The sequence below is a fragment of the Schistocerca serialis genome, chromosome 8, assembly GCF_023864345.2.
Source record: "Schistocerca serialis cubense isolate TAMUIC-IGC-003099 chromosome 8, iqSchSeri2.2, whole genome shotgun sequence".
Classification (NCBI taxonomy): domain Eukaryota; kingdom Metazoa; phylum Arthropoda; class Insecta; order Orthoptera; family Acrididae; genus Schistocerca; species Schistocerca serialis.
In genome coordinates, this window is record NC_064645.1 from 337,798,946 (window position 1) to 337,817,634 (window position 18,689).

General features: G+C 37.0%; 1 protein-coding gene across 1 annotated transcript in view; it reads right to left on the reverse strand.

The window, feature by feature from the left end:
* Window positions 1-14,500, reverse strand: part of LOC126416257 (beclin-1-like protein) — a 48,875-nt gene extending 34,375 nt beyond the window's left edge. Inside the window, exons 1-3 of the mRNA XM_050083887.1 lie at window positions 14,091-14,500; window positions 4,426-4,586; window positions 3,755-3,906 (exon numbers count right to left, since the gene is read on the reverse strand). Coding sequence (XP_049939844.1) covers window positions 3,755-3,906; window positions 4,426-4,586; window positions 14,091-14,217 — 440 coding nt within the window. The 5' untranslated portion in view covers window positions 14,218-14,500. The remainder of the gene's footprint in view (window positions 1-3,754; window positions 3,907-4,425; window positions 4,587-14,090) is intronic.
* Window positions 14,501-18,689: the final 4,189 nt, after the last annotated feature.

Here is an 18,689-nt window from a genome sequence, read left to right on the forward strand (position 1 = left end):
ATGGCTGTTGCAGATTTAACAACTGATTGGTCACAATTCAGTAAATTACTCAGCAGTTCAAATTGGTGAGCAGCCATTCCATCAAGGACCATCATCTTTTTTGGGTTCAGAAACCACTGACCCAACCATGTAGCTCTGACCACAGGACACAGAGATTAGCATGGTAATTGGATGCTGATAGGAATATTGCTACTGGACTCTCAAAGCAATGAGAAAACGTCACCAGGAGTAAAATTGAAACAAATGAGCCCTCTGCCACAATTATTTTTAGTCTTGTTGACAAGGTTTCAACACTTCTAAGAGTGTCTTCATCAGAATTAAAACAATTAAAATGACCTATAACATAGTTACAAATTTACAGGAAAAGACATTTTTATATAAAAAGTGTAAGTACTGACTAACAATAAAAGACAGAAGCAGTACTTACATGTCACATACAAAATAATTAACAGGCCAGAAGGGCTTTAGTCACAAAAATATGAAGAGGAATGCATGAAAGCGAGCTACTACGGGCTGCTCATACCTATACAGCCACAGGTTGCAACAGACTGAGGCACCCGCATTAACAAGTGTGGGCAGATGAACATGACGTTGCATCAAGAGTGCCATCTAGTAACCGCAGGTACAACTTGGCTACTTAACATTCAAGTGTAGACAGATGAAATTATAATGAATATTGTTCAGTACATAATTTAAAAAGTAATATTTTGTTTAATAGCAACAGATAACGTAACATTTTGTCTGCATCAAAGCTTAGCAGCACAGTTTGAAGCATAAAAACATCATTACAGAAAATACAGTAAGGGCTGAAAAACACAGCTTGTAGAAAGTGATATACAGCCAATAAACCATTTAATAAATGAAAAATTATGAGTTAACTTAGATGGAAAAAAACATTTTGGTAAACTGCACAAGGAGACCTGAAATTAAATGTCAAGTAACGGCTTTATGCTTTCGAAGAAATTTTTTTACGCAACTGCAGCTGTTCATTGACAATGAGACAATCATTTTGAAAAAGTGATTAAAAATCTCTAATTCTTCCAGAATGTTTAATTTACATCCTTTCTTCTGGGTGTGCAAAATGTTGACATCGCAAATAGATTTAGGTGCGTGACCCGTTATTAGAAGATGGTTGGCGAAAGATGAATTTTGTGGGCTAGTGCCATTTTTCTTAAAAGGTGTTCTTTATATCTGGTTGTAAAGGGACGTCCTGTTTGTCCTATGTAGTAAGAAGAGCAGGTATCACAGACAATCTTATAGATGCCAGAACCTTCTAAAGGGGAATGAATTGATTTTAAATTATGAATGAAGGTTTTTTTCAAATTATTATTGGTATAAAATGAAATGGTGCAGTTGTATTTATTACGAAGAAGGTGTAGGATCTGATAGGAGATGGGCCCTACGAAAGGAATAGAGAACTCGGATTCAAATGATAGAGGTGCAGAGCATAGTAACTCTTTTAGCAGTTTTCTTTTTAAGGATGTATCTACTATGCTCGCTTTATACTCATTATTAACTGCTATCATTTTGTGTAAATTGATTTCATCGTTGAACTTTTCTTTCGAAAGTGGAATGGAAGTAGCGGAATGAAAGAAGGCGTTTTTATGCGACTGTGGATGAATGGAGGACGCAGGTACAATCTAATCAGTATATGTTTCTTTACAAAAAATAATGAATGAGATTTTATCTTTTATTGTAAGTGTCAAGTCAAGAAAGTTTAATTGGCAGGCCTTGTTTTCAAGTTCGATGGTGAAAGATATTTTCTCATGAAGATCATTGAAGAGAGTAAAAATACGGTCAATGCCATCAGCAGGTCCCTTGTAGATGGTTAAAATATCATCAACACATCTGAAATAGGAGAGAACGTCTAGTGATGTAGCTGAAAAACAGTTAAAAAGCTTTTCTTCTAGATAGTTGATGAAAATATTGGCACGGATACCAGCTAAGGGATTTCCCCATTGTGAGACCGTCAGATTTCTTGTACAATTTTTCATGACGTTCAAAATAGTTGTACTTGACTATGACTGTGACAACATTCATGAAGTCAGTGATTTGTTCATCTGAAAGATCCTTTTTGAAATGATGTAAATTTTTTTCTATCACTGAAAGCGTTTCCTGTACAGGGACATTAGTACAAAGATTTTTGATGTCTAATGAAAACAACTTGGTGTCTGAACTGCATTCTAAATTTTTATTTTTTGGACTAAGGCATGGCTATTGGTGATGGAATAATTGCTCCTGAAAACAAATGATTTTTTCAGAATTTCATGTAGAAATATGACCAAATCATGGTACGTGTTATTCATACTATTAGATATCGGACGTATCGCATGGTTATGTTTGTGGATTTTAAATTGAGACTGAAGTATTGGGGGCTGAGGGTTCATGTTAATGAGCATTTTCTTCTGAAACGGTTTGATTAGAAATTTTGCGTTATTGATGGCTGACCTGACTTCTTTTTGTAATACTGAGTTCATATTTACTTTGTCACCAGGGCTGACCGAGTAGCAAAAAGTCAAAGTTCTCCACAAGTGAAAATACGTTAAAAGGGTTCCCTGGTGTAGCAATCACGACTGCAAGATAAATCTCACTGAAGACATTTTCCACTGTCTCAGTTTTGATTAATAGAGTCTCTACAATGTGTGGCTCTTGCAAAATCACTTGAACAGAAGGAAGAGACAATCTGCGTTATAGGGTACAGCTGTTTTCTCACTACAGCACCTGCTGACAATAACCAATACACCTGCTGCATGCAGTAGTAAATTTTTTCATGTTTATTTGGCAAAACCCAATGCTTAAGCTAATATAATACAAATGAGAGGTGACACATACTGAACGTAACATAGTTATGAGTGTTTTGCTTCACCACTTGTTCAGTTCATTTTGTACTATTGGTTCATTTTGAGAATGAGATTTTTGTAGGGTTCGTTTACAGAAGTTTTTCCATTATACATACGATAAAATTGAGACCCCATTCCAATGTCACACTGCATTCAACCATCTCATTACGAGTGTGCTGTAACTACCAAATTTGCATGTGCGTTGCATCCCACTTAATATGTGAAGTCTGTACTTGATTCGGCCACTAGAGCCCACCAAACCTGCTAGTATGACAGCAGCTGATTGCGCAGCCTGCCGGCTGCGCCCCCTCCTACAACTAATGACTATACAAGCCAGAGTGCAAAGCTCCACTGGTCACTTGTGTGTTGTCTGCACTTTGTCTTTGTTACAGTGTTCTTGGGTTAGAACAGCTTATTATTGGACCAAGCAAGGAAATTACACTTATTTTGTTCTTACAGGCATTCTGTGAAGCAGTCACTTTCAAAGCTGTGGTACTTTATCATTATTCTTTGAAGATAAATTATTTTGTTCTCACATAAAATTTCATGTTGGTCTGGAACTATTCTTGAATAACTGTGGTGTGGTTTCCTACTTGGGCTTGAATTTTTATTTTTGTTTTTGAATAGCAGTCTGATTTATGTCTTGATCAGAAGCACAGTGACTTATCCTCTTTGTCAGTTTTCCAATTTTTCCATATTTGACCCCTCTTAGTCTCCTACTGCTGTGAAATGTCAGGCAACCAATGCAGAAAGTTTCAAAACACTAGCATTTTTCATTAATGTTACCTAATTCTAAGATGTGGACTATTTGATACAAAGAAATGTAACTATTACCAAGTATGAAGCTTAAGCTGTTTGAAAGGGATCACTCTTCTAAGAAGTTCAAGTGAATTACAAAACTAAACAACAAATACCTCTTTAAAAAGCTGCTATAATCATTCCATTCTTCAGCTGTGAGCCTCAACTGCTGGTCAAGAAGATCCAGCAATGCATCAGTGCACTCTTCACATAGAGGGTGATCAATTTCTGAATTACTTGACAGCAGGTCAAAGAGACCGGCTGTTACCTGTAAATGAAATGTAAAATACAACAATAACTATAATGAACTTGTTAAAATCATACTTCGCAATCAAGAAAGGACTGGCCTAATTTTATAATTATATTCATGTCACCAGCACCTACAATTTGTTATATTGTGAACGTAGTTTTGGATATTTGAAATTTGTGTATGCTACATAGGAGGCAGAAATACTCTACAATGTTCTTAATTTGAGACCAGGTACACTAGAAAGTAAATATGAACTCCGCTCTTTCAGCAAAAATGTGAGAGCTATAATTCTACGTGACTGTAGAAAGGGGTAACAAGCTCCAATACAGAAAAAAAGAGTAGAATGCCAGCCACCATCACTTCTGAGCCAAAAAGGCTGCACGCTGCAGTGCAATGACTACATCTGTTGCTTGATAGGCAATTTAAAAATAAAAAAAAAGCAACACGCAGTGAGAGAGAGAGAGAGAGAGAGAGAGAGAGAGAGAGAGAGAGAGAGAGAGAGAGAATAAAACAATGTATAAAACAATGTTAACTCACCCTCATCTTGTGACTCAGGCTCTCCTTTTCACCTTCGTCATCAATAAGCATAAACCCGTTAGCACCATTGCCCGACTCAGTGAGTCTGACCGCTGGTACGTACCGATCTAGACTCGCTGCATGGGTTTCCAAATCTACTTCTGGTGCTGGCTGGATTGGTACTGCAACAATCAGTGAGTTATTACATGTGTATTTTTATATGTATATGTGTGTGTGCACATATACTTACTATATATAATCCTCTAATCAACTTTCCAAACTACCATGCAATGTAGCACTTACATCATTCTATTTGCAGTTGAAAAGGTATCAGAGTGATTATCTGTCCTGGCATGTGACACAATGAATGTTATTTCATTGTTACTTTTTCTCATGAACACTATGTGAGTAGTTGAAAGAGGGCAAATATTGTGGAGCCACCTCCAATTACAGCTAGTGTTTTAAATCTACCTTAATATATTCCCTAAATAAACTACCAATCTATACAGAGCAGTCTGCCTTGACAATAAGACACTGACCAGCAACCACAGTAACCACAAGCACTTCCTTCTTTTGTGTGTATTTAGTACTTCTAGTTAATATAACCTAAGCATTGACCAAACATGTTTTCAAGACAGGTCACATGTACAATCTGTACGCAAGAACTTTAAAAAATGAGCTAGTTTCCCAATATACACTTAATGTGACTTTTTTGTTTGTGGCTTGGTAATGGCAGTGTGAATAATAACACCACCACATTTAACCAGTTATGCAAACTGATTGAGTAAAGCAATCATTAACCCAAAGGATGGACTAAAAGAAAATCAGTTTAATATCCATCATTACAGATGGAGTACGAGCTTGGGTTCGGGATGGATGGGGAAGGAAATTGGCTGTAACCATCCTCCCCTTTTGTCTCAAACATTTTGGGGAATCCATGGAAATTCTACATACGGACAGCCTGTTGGGGTATTGACCCTCACTCTTCTGAATGCGAGTCTAGCCTATCTTGCTCTGTGAAGGTTGGTTTTGAATTGCCCAATGTTTTACAACATTAACAGAAAAAAATGCATGATTTTGTACAATTTAATGAAAGTTTTTCTGTCCTTGGCTGATTGCAGATGAATGTGAAGTCTTACTTGGCATCTTGGCTGGTGACTTATTATTGTGGCTTAAACAGTTTCGAAATGAATGGACACATTACAAATGCATGTCCCACAACACAATACTTGTAATATGCAGCTATCATTATAAAGGATCACAATGAAATAGTAATGACTGAGGTCATTATTTTGAGCCCATCTGACTCACCATTAACTGAGTAGATCCTCGATGACCACATGATCCTCTGTGGTTCTCTTATGGTTACTACTGTTTTGAGAATTATATTTCTCATCTCAGAACTGTTACAATATAAAAATGTCAATAATCCATCAGTTGAAGAAGAATTATTTCATATTCAGTCAGAAAAAACTTTAAAACAGCCATATGCTCAACACTGCAGCTTTGGATTTGTAACCAGAGTGAACATTGATACAAAGCTTTCAAATGTAAAAATAATGTTCATTTCACCATCTGTATAAGCTGTGCGCAAAGGAGACTGTACCACAAGCTTTAATGAGTGAAAAGGAACTAGTATGACACTACCACACAATTAAGTCTTAATTCTTATAACAACAACAAAATCCAACTATATGCATCACGTGTTCTCACAAAATGAAGTTGATAAGCTCATACAAGTATAGTGAGTGCCAAGCATCACACTTTGTCTATTTTTCAAAACAAATGTGTCTTTTGCCACTACTCTTGTTGTTCAGAGGGGGTTATTTATTATTTTTAGGTTCTTTTAAATTCTGTGCTTACAAACAAATGAAGCAGATCATAAGCAAGCTAATTCAAAAATACTGGTACACTGTTCCAAAAATATTTGATGGTATGGAATGTGGACCAGGAGATGAGAAGGAGAAGGCTATTAATGATGTCAAAAATACGAAAGTGACAGGCCATCATAAAAATACAGCTGAAGCTGTAAAGGCCTTGCAAAATAGAGCAATACCAGATCAACCAACTCCATCAACAGGATATGCAACAACAGAATTTATTTTGACGGGCTAATTAAAACTATTCCAATCCGTTTACCAAAGAAATACAGTGCCACAGAATGCAAAGATTACATGATAATTAATTTCACATGCCACATTATAAAAGCCATGTGCAGCCTATTCACAGAACACTAGAAAGATAACCGAAGAAAATGTGTGGGAGAGTCAGTTTGGACTGAGGAAAAGAGAGGGAACATGCACCACTATTGGATTTTTGAAGATGACATGACACAGAATGTTAGAGGTTAAAAGGAATATGTACTAAGTTATGTTGATTATGAAGAGGTGTGGATTGGAGTAACACCCTGAAGACCTTAAAAGATGTTTGTATCAACTATAAGGACAAACAAAGGAATTCTATACAAGATAAAGTGGTGGTAGGATTGACAATGAGGGAACAAACAAGAGAAGTATTGGAAAACCTGCTGGACACGAGTGTTTTATGTCAACAAAACCTTTGAATTATTAAGCAACAGACAAACTGTTATAAAAAGGAAAAATAAACATAGTAAGATCACAAAGACATTAAGTACGCCATGATTAAGCAGTGTTGGCTGAATCCAAGGAATAACTATAATTTATGAAGAAGAGGGTCATAAACGTGAAAAAGAGTATTGAATGTGGATAAACATAGGAAAGAATAAAGTGATGAGAATCAGTAAACATTAAGGTTCTCTCAAAATATAATTGGAATGAAAGACTCTGGAACCAGTAAAATCTTTGAGGTACTTAGGAAGTTTGGTGACATACAATGGAAGTCACGTGGAAGAAACAAGAAACAGATCATCTCTGGGTAAAAGAGCTTGTGAAAGGTAAAAGTTTTGTTGACAGCATAAAGATTACCAATATAATATATCGTACAGCAGCGAATCACAGACAGCCAAAGGGTGAAGTTATCAGCAATTAAGGAAACAGGAAAGGACAGAGGAAGGTGGAGAACGTCTAGTCAATATTTGCCTTGAGACAGATATGACAAAGAAAACGAAATTAGTTCTGAAAATGAGTTATGGATAAAATACATTGTATGAAGTGCATGAATCAACAGAAAAAACGTCCACAGAATCACAGGGATAACTCTAAAGAAGGGCAACAATACCAGGTATCTGTAGAGGGCTGTTCAAGAATTAGGATTATTAACTACCATCCTGCTTCCCAGCATATTTATTCCTTAACGGAATTTGTTATAAAAATATATCTATTTTTCAAACCATGTGTGCATGAGGTGTGCTTGCTTCTTTGAATGTGTGTTTTTTTTCCTTTCTTTTCTAAAGAAGGCTTTGGATGAAAGATAAATGTGTAGCAGTTTTTCATTGTGCCTGTCTGCAACTCAAAGGGTTATCTCTCCGGTAAGCAGCAATCTAGCCTTATCCTAATATTGTTGATATTCCCACTAGAAGTTTCCACTGTTTGAGAAGGAAGACTAACTTTTAAAAACCAGTTGATGATGTAGCACACAATACGAATGTCCTGGATGGGAAAGGAAATTTACTGCCTTGTTTTTGTTTTACTTTTATTTATTTATTTATTTTTTTTTTCAGAGGAATAATCCCAGAAATTTAGGGAAACAATGTGTAACCTAATCATGGATAGCTATATGGGGAATCAGACCTTTCTCCTGTCAAATGTGCTTCTAGATCTTTTCACTGCACTGTCTCACTCGGTTGCAGGATGAAAGTGGTGCCCAGTCACCTAGTCTCATAACATGCCTTAATACTGTCAAGTACTCCTTGCTCCATATGCCACAACATATGGGTCTGGAAACAAGTCACCATCGTCTGATTCTGTGAATAATACTCGTCCATCTCTTCACTTTTACACGTGTAGTGTTCAGATGATTCACAAATCATATCATCCATAACCAATACTGTGATATCGTTAGTGACAACATGTGTCTGGCTGGGACACGGCAAGTCATCAATGCTTTTGGCTTTCCGCCAAATAATTCCGACACAACAGAACATAGTAAATCATGGGACATGCTGCATTGTGTACCACATCCTGCCTCGGAAGAGATTTCTGAAGCACATTCACGTCCTAAGAAAGGGAATTGGGTAATAGGTACTGATTTGAAGAGATCAACCTGCATCCATTCCCTGTAAAGCACTATAAAGTTGTTCAGTCTACCCAACTGCAAATTCACTATTGTTAAACAAGTTCGCTATGATACAATGCCACTTCAGAAAAATTATCCTTTTCATTTCTGCATACTTCATAAATGAGCTAAAAAGAGGGTAGATGGACAACATAAAATAGTGACACAATTAAGATATATGTGATGTTTTATGTTACTGTTGCAGGATAGTTTCAGAGATGTAGAAACAAAGCAATCTGCATCATTATTTAAGACACACACATACCCTTCCATGGATCAAGGAGCAGATACTTCCAAGCAACCAGACAATCAAAGTTCTTGTCTTTATCACTGTTGTTGTTGTTTGGTTTGATGCAGCTCTCCATGCTAATCTACTCTGTGCAAGCTGCTTCATCTCCCAGTACCTACTGCACCCTACATCCTTCTGAATCTGCTTAGTGTATTCATCTCTTGGTCTCCCTCTATGATTTTTACCCTCCACACTGCCCTCCAGTACTAAATTGGTGATTCCTTGATGCCTCAGAATATGTCCTACCAACTGATCCCTTCTTCTAGTCAAGTTGTGGCATAAACTCCTCTTCTCCCCAATTCTATCCAATACCTCCTCATTAGTTATCTGATCTACCCATCTAATCTTCAGCATTCTTCTGTAGCACCATATTTCGAAAGCTTCTATCCTCTTGACTAAACTATTTATTGTGCATGTTTCACTTCCATACATTGCTACACTCCATACAAATACTTTCAGAAACGACTTCCTGACACTTAAATCTATACTCGATGTTAACAAAATTTCTCTTCTTCAGAAATGCCTTCCTTGCCATTGCCAGTCTACATTTTATATCCTCTCTACTTTGACCAGCATCGGGGAGAGGCTACAACCCTGTCTCACTCCCTTCCCAACCACTGCTTCCCTTTCATGCCCCTTGACTCTTATAACTGCCATTTGGTTTCTGTACAAATTGTAAATAGCCTTTCGCTCCCTGTATTTTACCCCTGCCACCTTTAGAATTTGAAAGAGAGTATTCGAGTCAACATTGTCAAAAGCTTTCTCTAAGTCTACAAATGCTAGAAATGTAAGTTTGCCTTTCCTTAATCTAAGATAAGTCATAGGGTCAGTATTGCCTCACTTGTTCCAATATTTCTACGGAATCCAAACTGATCTTCTCATAGTTCGGCTTCTACCAGTTTTTCCATTCAAGTCTCTACATCCTTACATCCCTGCTTAGCCATTTTGCACTTCCTGTCAATCTCATTTTTGAGACGTTTGTATTCCTTTTTGCCTGCTTCATTTACTGCATTTTTGTATTTTCTCCTTTCATCAATTAAATTCAGTATCTCTTCTGTTACCCAAAGATTTCTACTAGCCCTCGTATTTTTACCTACTTCATCCTCTGCTGCCTTCACTACTTCATCCATCAGAGCTACCCGTTCTTCTTCTACTGTATTTCTGTCCCCCATTAGTGACAATTGTTCCCTTATGCTCTGCCTGAAACTCTGTACAACCTCTGGTTCTTTCAGTTTATCCATGTCCCATCTCCTAAAATTCCCACTTTTTTGCAGTTTATTCAGTTTTAATCTACAGTTCATAACCAATAGATTGTGGTCAGAGTCCACATCTGCCCCTGGAAATGTCTTACAATTTAAAACCTTGGTTCCTAAATCTCTGCCTTACCATTATATAATCTATCTGAAGCCTTCTAGTATCTTCCATGTATACAACCTTCTTTCATGATTCTTGAACCAAGTGTTAGCTATGATTAAGTTATGCTCTGTGCAAAGTTCTACCAGGAGGCTTCCTCTTTCATTTCTTACCCCCAATCCATATTCACCTACTATATTTCCTTCTCTTCCTTTTCCTACTGTTGAATTCCAATCACCCGTGACTATTAAATTTTCGTCTCCTTCACTACCTGAATAATTTCTTTTGTCTCATCATACATTTCATCAATTTCTTCATCATCTGCAGAGCTGGTTGGCATATAAACTTGTACTACTGTAGTAGGCGTGGGCTTCGTGTCTATCTTGGCCACAACAGTGCTTTAACTATGCTGTTTGTAGTAGCTTACCTGCACTCCTATTGTTTTTATTCATTATTAAACCTACTCCTGCATTACCCCTATTTGATTTTGTATTTATACCCCTGTATTCACCTGACCAAAAGTCTTGTTCCTCCTGCCACCGAACTTCACTAATTCCCACTATATCCAACTTTAACCTATCCATTTCCCTTTTTAAATTTTCTAACCTACCTGCCTGATTAAGGGATCTGACATTCCATGCTCCGATCCGTAGAACGCCAGTTTTCTTTCTCTTGATAACGACGTCCTCTTGAATAGTCCCTGCCCGGAGATCCGAATGGGGGACTATTTTACCTCTGGAATATTTTACCCAAGAGGACGCCATTATCATTTAATCATACAGTAAATCTGCATGCCCTCAGGAAAAATTACAGCTGTAATTTCCCCTTGCTTTCAGCCATTCGCAGTACCACAACAGCAAGGCCGTTTTGCTTAGCATTACAAGGCCAGATCAGTCAATCATCCAGACTGTTGCCCCTGCAACTACTGAAAAGGCTGCTGCCGCTCTTCAGGAACCACACGTTTATCTGGCCTCTCAACAGATACCCCTCTGTTGTGGTTGCACTTATGGTACGTTGAGGCACGCAGGCCTCCCCACCAACGGCAAGGTCCATGGTGCATGGTTCACTAATAATTCATATTTCAAATACAAGCCACGTTTTCATAGCCTGATGACAATTACTGGTACAACTACCCACTTGCTTATATAATGTTCACACTACAAATAAGGATGAAAAATGTGAATTGTTGCACAGGCTCTTAGCAGACTATGCTGTGTGTGTGTCAAGACATTGACTGATCTATATAAATTTCATTTTTTTTCCCTGCATTTTGCTGTGGTTGGAAATATCAATGAATATGACAATACTCAAACATGTTAAAATAGTTATAAGGTTTTAAGCTACAGGTAGTGCTGTCTTGTGATTGCTTACACAAGCAATGCGCAAATACACTACAAAACTTGTCCCAAAGATACTCTGAACAATACTTGCCAAATTGAATTTATTATAGTTATGTTAACAATATGGGTATTTACAAAATACAAACAGAATTGCTTCATCACACTGCACTGATGCAGCACAGCATAAAAGGTTTGGACCACTCAACTTGCCTAGGAACAAATGCTTGCCATCCTGAGGATAATTTAAGTGAACTAGGGGAATGCAGCAACAGCACAGCTTAAGACACTACATACTCAACACAGAAAAAATTGCAATATATATTTTATGAACAATGAGATATAAGGAATAGTTATACACACAAATATTGGGTATGGGCTTATAAGAGCATGTATTCAACAGCTTCACATCCCAGACACAATGATGGCATTCGTTAGTGTTATAGCTATGCATGATAGCATTAATTTTTAAATATCTTATGCAATAAAAGAAGTTACTAACGAAATTACTCGTTGCTGCTAGAACGAGGTAGGCTAAAGCATCACAGTGAAGTAGTTGATACATTAAAAAACTCACAGGACTAAAAAAATTATCAACAAATATCTATGTCTCTTGAAAGACCTCTAAAGACTTTTCAAAATGCTACCAAAAATCTCAGTGAAAGCCAATAATTTACATAGTTTAATAGTGCTATGGTATTTAAGGAAAAGCGTAAGGAACATCAAATTTCTAACATAGCCTATAAGGCTTGATGCAATCTGTAGAAACAAATGGCTTCACAAATCATTATAAACACTTATGTGTCTAGTTATACTTGTATAAAACAGCAAAAGCTTTTGTTCTCATTGTCTTCCCTACTTGCTGTGGGAAGTTTGATATGTGAAGAATGGCAATATCAAATCTTAATACAAACAATGGCTAGATGTCAGGCTCTTGAAAAACTACTACCGACATTTCTGAAACATAATCATGATGTTAGATTGGGTTTTGTTTAGTTCTTGAGCCCAGAGACTGGTCTGATGCAGCTCCCCATGCTACTTTATTCTGTATAAGCGTCTTTATCTCTGCATAAGCACTGTAACCCACATTACTTGAACCTGCTTACTAAATGAAGCCTTGGTCTCTCTCTATAATTTTTACCCCCCACATTTCCTTTCATTATGAGACTGATAATCCCTTAATGTCACACCAGGGAGTGTCCTTCCAAATAATCCCTTCTTTTAGTTAAGTTGTGCTATGATAAACTTAAGCACAGTATTTTAACACAGGGTCTGTGGAAAACCTGTGAGTTGCTTCTTTCCATCCTAGCTCATTCACATGCATACTTCTATGACTGGATTGCATGACAGGAAGTAAATTAATTTTTGTTTTTACAGAGAGAGAATTCTTTGAATACTGTTCCCAGATCAAAAACATGGTAAGGATACAGGTAAAAAAACTGTAATGTAATAAATACTGTGAACTATTTCAATGGAATGTACATCAAAGAGTAGTATGGTACAATGGCTTGCGTAAGATCATGTTTGCTGAACAGTTAAGGACTCAATGAAAAATATGATAAAAAGTGTTACTATCTACCCACGCAGCATTTATGAAATGAATAGTGGATTGCTTATGCTTGCTGACAAATTGCATAATGAGCTGTAACTCCTTGCTACTCACAGGAGAAATCTACAACACTGACTGCTCAATGTCCTAAACCTCATCCTAATTTTGCAACATAATGAATGCACCTAGTAAAGTTTAAAAAGATGAAAAGTCACTGGTATTAACAAGGAATTAATTAACAGCTCTATTCCACTGCACTAATCTGTCTCACTTGTAAACACCTTTCATGTGCACATCCTACTGCTTCATTTTTTTCTAAAAACAGAAATATTTTTTTGGTTCTTCGGAATTACACTGTTTCAATGACATCTGAAAAATACTGTCTCTTGCACCAATACAAAATCTGTGGTCTTGAAAAATCAGTAAAACCTAAAATCAATAACAATTGATTAGGTAATACATTTAGCTGATTATTACATTCCACTGTCACTTAAATACTGTGAAATGAAGATCTTTCTACAGTACTTAAGTTTCTACAATTTTTATACCTTTAGCTCTAATGAACACGGACGTTAAACAACAGTTTTTACCAAGAGTAGGTTTACGGAGAAGACACTGGCGTTAGCTGCCGTAAGAAATATTGATACTATCGTATGTTATTTACGATGGTCTTGAAAGAAGTTACGAATCCAAATTACACCTGCACAAACAAGCCATTGGTCGAAGAGACTGATACAAATCTATTTGCACCTCAACAAGTTAACATCTTTAGAACATTATTTTTTATGATTCTGATTTATTTCTAAGGTTCTAACAAAATATTTAGCTACGTTTAGAACAAATTAAATTATACGACTGACATTACTATTTATGTGACCTTATCTCTCAACTCGAAAAACCACCAATTTCACAGATCACCAAGTTTTCACTTTTCTTATATTGCTCTGATGCAATTTTTACTTACAGGATAATTCAGCCAGTGTATGTTCTCCTAAACTGTTGAAGGAAGAATCCAATTTTACAGGTTGCAGGCATCTTTGACAGACAAAGCTTACACTGCATTTTGGTTCAACCATAGCTACTGCATCCATTTAATAGCTTTCGCATTCCTACCGAACTTAACGGTTCACCTTCCGCAGTTCGACCAGTCCAACATTCTAGCGAAAACTGTCAACATCCAAACAATGGTGACCTTCAAAATCTACAGTGCGTCTTAAATAATTCACCATATAGTACTGCCAGCACACAGTTTTTATCCGCGTTTGATAATATGAGCGTTTTATATATTTCGTATGTTACAAATATATTTTGTGTCATTTATAGCTTGAAATTCCCTGACAAACAGTAAAAAATATGACTCATTAATTGCCTAGATCGTCTGCTACCGCTGACAGACTGAGTACTGATTTCTGATTGGCTGTGAGATCAGCTGTTCGTCTGCCGCCATTTCAAATATACTCAACGCTTGACAACAGCTGAAAACATTTTTGTAAACAGCATTAAAGATGTTTGAATTCTCTTCATCTGAAAACATATTTATAACCACACTTAAATACGCTTGAATTGTATTATTGCGAATCTAAACAAAAGGATCAAATCGCGGAGAGAGTCTTCGCAAATCTTGTGTCTACAATTGATTCCAATTCACATCTTAGAGTTCTGGAAGTACGGCTGACATGTTACAAACATGAAATGAGAATAGTGCGTCAGGGATATTGTTGAAATCAATTAAAAAGGCGTGAACCAAGGATTTAAAATGACTATACAACTAATATCGATTTTTTATCGTACTATGTCAACAAAGGTGGTGAGGACCAGACCAGAATCTGTCTCTCCGCCAAGCTTTTAATGTGCTTTATTATACTCACTGACTGAAGAATAAGATAGTCGCTGATACGTAACAGTAAGAGAAGTTCACCATCACACTCTTAAACGATAATGATACCAGAGCAGGTAAACCTATAGGATCCTAAGTTTGCAATGAAATATTTACACTTAAATTATAATGCCATGTGTAATTATTACGCTACGCGGAAAGGGATGATCGTCTGCATGCTGATATCGTTACGTTTAATCTCGCATAAAATAATTGCCTCTACTTACCGAATTATTCATACATCCTGATAACGATTCAAGTAAAAGCTTGGAATTACATATGAGATCTAAAAACAAAATATGCTGAAATAGAAGTATGTGTGAGAAATCAGATACGCTACGACAGGATATACAATTACAGATCTCTTACCAGTGCAAATGGTGATGAGTTAAAAATCTTCTGCTGAGATATAATTAACAAGGAATTCGAGTCGTTTTCATTTGTTTCCACTCATTAAACATTAGTCTGAGGGAAGAGCAAAGAAATTTATCAATTTTTTAAAATTTTATTAGGTGTTGGCTACAAACAGTTTTCTGTGGTAGTAGATACATCACAAATGTAAAACAGCACTTCACGTATATTTCGTTCTTCAAGTCTATTATAGATTTATCAATCAATCAACAGTTACATTTTAATGTTGCCAGAGCATTAAAAGTCGATTATAATCTATGGAGCATACTAGAGAAATCTGTGTACATACTCCGCAAGCCACGGTATCGTGCGTGACGGAGGCTACCCTGTACGACTACTAATAATATTCTTTCCTGTTCCACTCGCAAATAAAGCGAGGGGAAAACGACTTTCTGTATACTTCTGTAAAGGCCCTAATCTTTCTAATCTTATCTTCATGGTTCTTACACGAAATGCTCGTTGGCGGAAGTAGAATCGTTGCATATCCCATTCCTCATATACTTTTTTCGTTCAGCATATTCTGTTTTTTGGTCTACCCTATAATTACGAGCTTTATTTGAAGTATTATCAGGACGTGTGAATAATTCGGTGAGTAGAGGCAACCATTTTATCTGAGACGTAGGTTATTTAAATTAAAATACAGAACGTAGGTACATTTGAACATTTTATTTAGGTTGTTCCAATGTGATATGTGTACCATTGTAAACTTATCATTTCTGGGAACACATACTGTTACAGCGTGACTACCTGTAAACACCACATTAATACAATAAATGCTCAAAATGATGTCTGTCATCCTCGATGCATTTGGCAATACGTGTAACGACATTCCTCTCAACAGCGAGTAGTTCGCCTTCTGTAATGTTCGCACATGCATTGACAATGCACTGACGCATGTTGTCAGGCGTTGTCGGTGGTGCACGATAGCAAATATCCTTCAACTTTCCCCACAGAAAGAAATCCGGGGACGCCAGATCCGGTGAACATGCGGGCCTTGGTATAGTTCTTAGATGACCAATCCACCTGTCATGAAATATGCTATTCAATACCGCTTCAATTGCATGCGAACTATGTGCCGGACATCCACCATGTTGGAAGTACATCGCCATTTTGTCATGAAGTGAAACATCTTGTAGTAACATCGGTAGAACATTACGTAGGAAATCAGCATACATTGCATCATTTAGATTGCCATCGATAAAATGGGGGCCAATTATCCTTCTTCCCATAATGCCGCACCATACATTAATCCGCCAAGGTCGCTGATGTTCCACTTGTCACAGCCCGTGGATTTTCCGTCGCCCAATAATGCAAATTATGCCGGTTTACATTACCGCTGTTGGTGAACGACGCTTCGTCGCTAAACAGAACACGTGCAAAAAATCTGTCAACGTCCCATAGTTTCCCTTGTGCCCAGTGGCAGAACTGTACACGACGTTCAAAGTCGTCGCCGTGCAATCCCTGGTGCATAGAAACATGGAACGGGAGCAATCGATGTTGATGTAGCATTCGCAACACCGACGTTTTTGAGATTCCCGATTCTGAAGCAATTTGTCTGCTACTGAAGTGCGGATTAGCCGCGACATAGCACACACCCGTTGGGCATTTTGATCACAACAGCCATACATCAACATGGTATCGACCTTTTCCGTAATTGGTAAACGGTCCATTTTAACACGGGTAATGTATCACGAAACAAATACCGACCACACTGGCAGAATGTTGCGAGATACTACGTACTTCTACATTTGTGACTATTACAGCGCCATCTATCACAAAGCGAAAACAGTGATCCAACTAAAACATTCATATTTCTTTATGTACTACACGAATCTGTAATAAAAAATGGGGGTTCCTATTCACAAAAAACACAGTTGATATCCGTTTGACCTATGGCAGCGCCATCTAGCGGGCCAACCATAGCGGCATGTGGTTTCCCCCTTCGAGCTAGACGAGTTTCGTTTTTTGTAGTTTTTTCGTTTGATGCTTATTTCGTGAGACATTTGGCCCGGTCACTATCAATGGACAACCCTATATATATATATATATATATATATATATATATATATATGTGTGTGTGTGTGTGTGTGTGTGTGTGTGTGTGTGTGTGTGTGTGTGTGTGTGTGTGTGTGTAGATCATATGATGGTATAGAATGAAATAAATTTATAAAGTTTTGTCTTGCAAATACGTAAATGGTTCCTCTACAGGAGGGAAATCTGGGTTTGATACAAACATGTTTTTAATATTAGAGTCAGGGAGTTAAACAAGAGATTACAATGAATAGATGAATGATGTAAATTTTTAAAGATAATTATTATAGACATTACCATTCACTTCAAATGCCTGCATAAAACACTATTGCACTTCTTCTGATTTACTACCTTTTTTATGTCCGTTGGCTGGGAGAGAAATTAACATCCAACTTGCCAAACAATTCCATTGTTGTGCTTAAGAAAGAAAGTTATCAGAACATGCTAGGATAAAAACCATCATAAATGAACACTAGATGGAAAATTGTTTAAATTCTAGTAATATTCTGTTGCACCAAGGAAGCACGAAAATTGAGTTATACACCTTAACAAAATGCACCAAGCCTGAAAATGTGTTTACTTTAGACAAGCTTCTAGAACATTATGGACATTCCATTCTCTGATTGATACCATATCACCCAGAACTAAACACAATAGATACGATATTGCCATAATTAAAGAACTGAGTGGCTACCAATAATGTTACATTTAAGCTTTAAGATGCTTGAAAGAGGAAAATTTTGCATCTGTCACTGAGCCAGAGCAGCAAGAAGTTTGCTGACATATGCTTTGCGTGAAATCTAAACATATTGTGCATTGACCTTCACACTAGCGATTCTGACGATAGCAACAACAATGATAGGTTTTGATCCTTATAGTTAGTTTCATGTTCCATAGGTCGTTTGAGCAATAAATTGTATTGATGTTGAACAAGTCAGGTTACATTCACACCTCACATTTATCGGTAAATATGGCTAAATTCTGACCATTTGCAAGACTTTTTCAAATTTTTTAATTTTTTAATATGCTGGTATGAGTTAGTAATTTCGACCCACCACCTTTTACACATTGCAAATATGGAAGTTGTTCTGCATAACAGAAGGAGTTGTTGAGGAGAAACTTTTTCAGTTTCTTCTCAAATTTTGCTTTACTGTATGTATCTCAGATATTTTATATCATGGGTACGTGATCAAAAATTTTCATTGTAGGATTGCGCACCCATTTTTGGGCTAAAACAACCTTGAT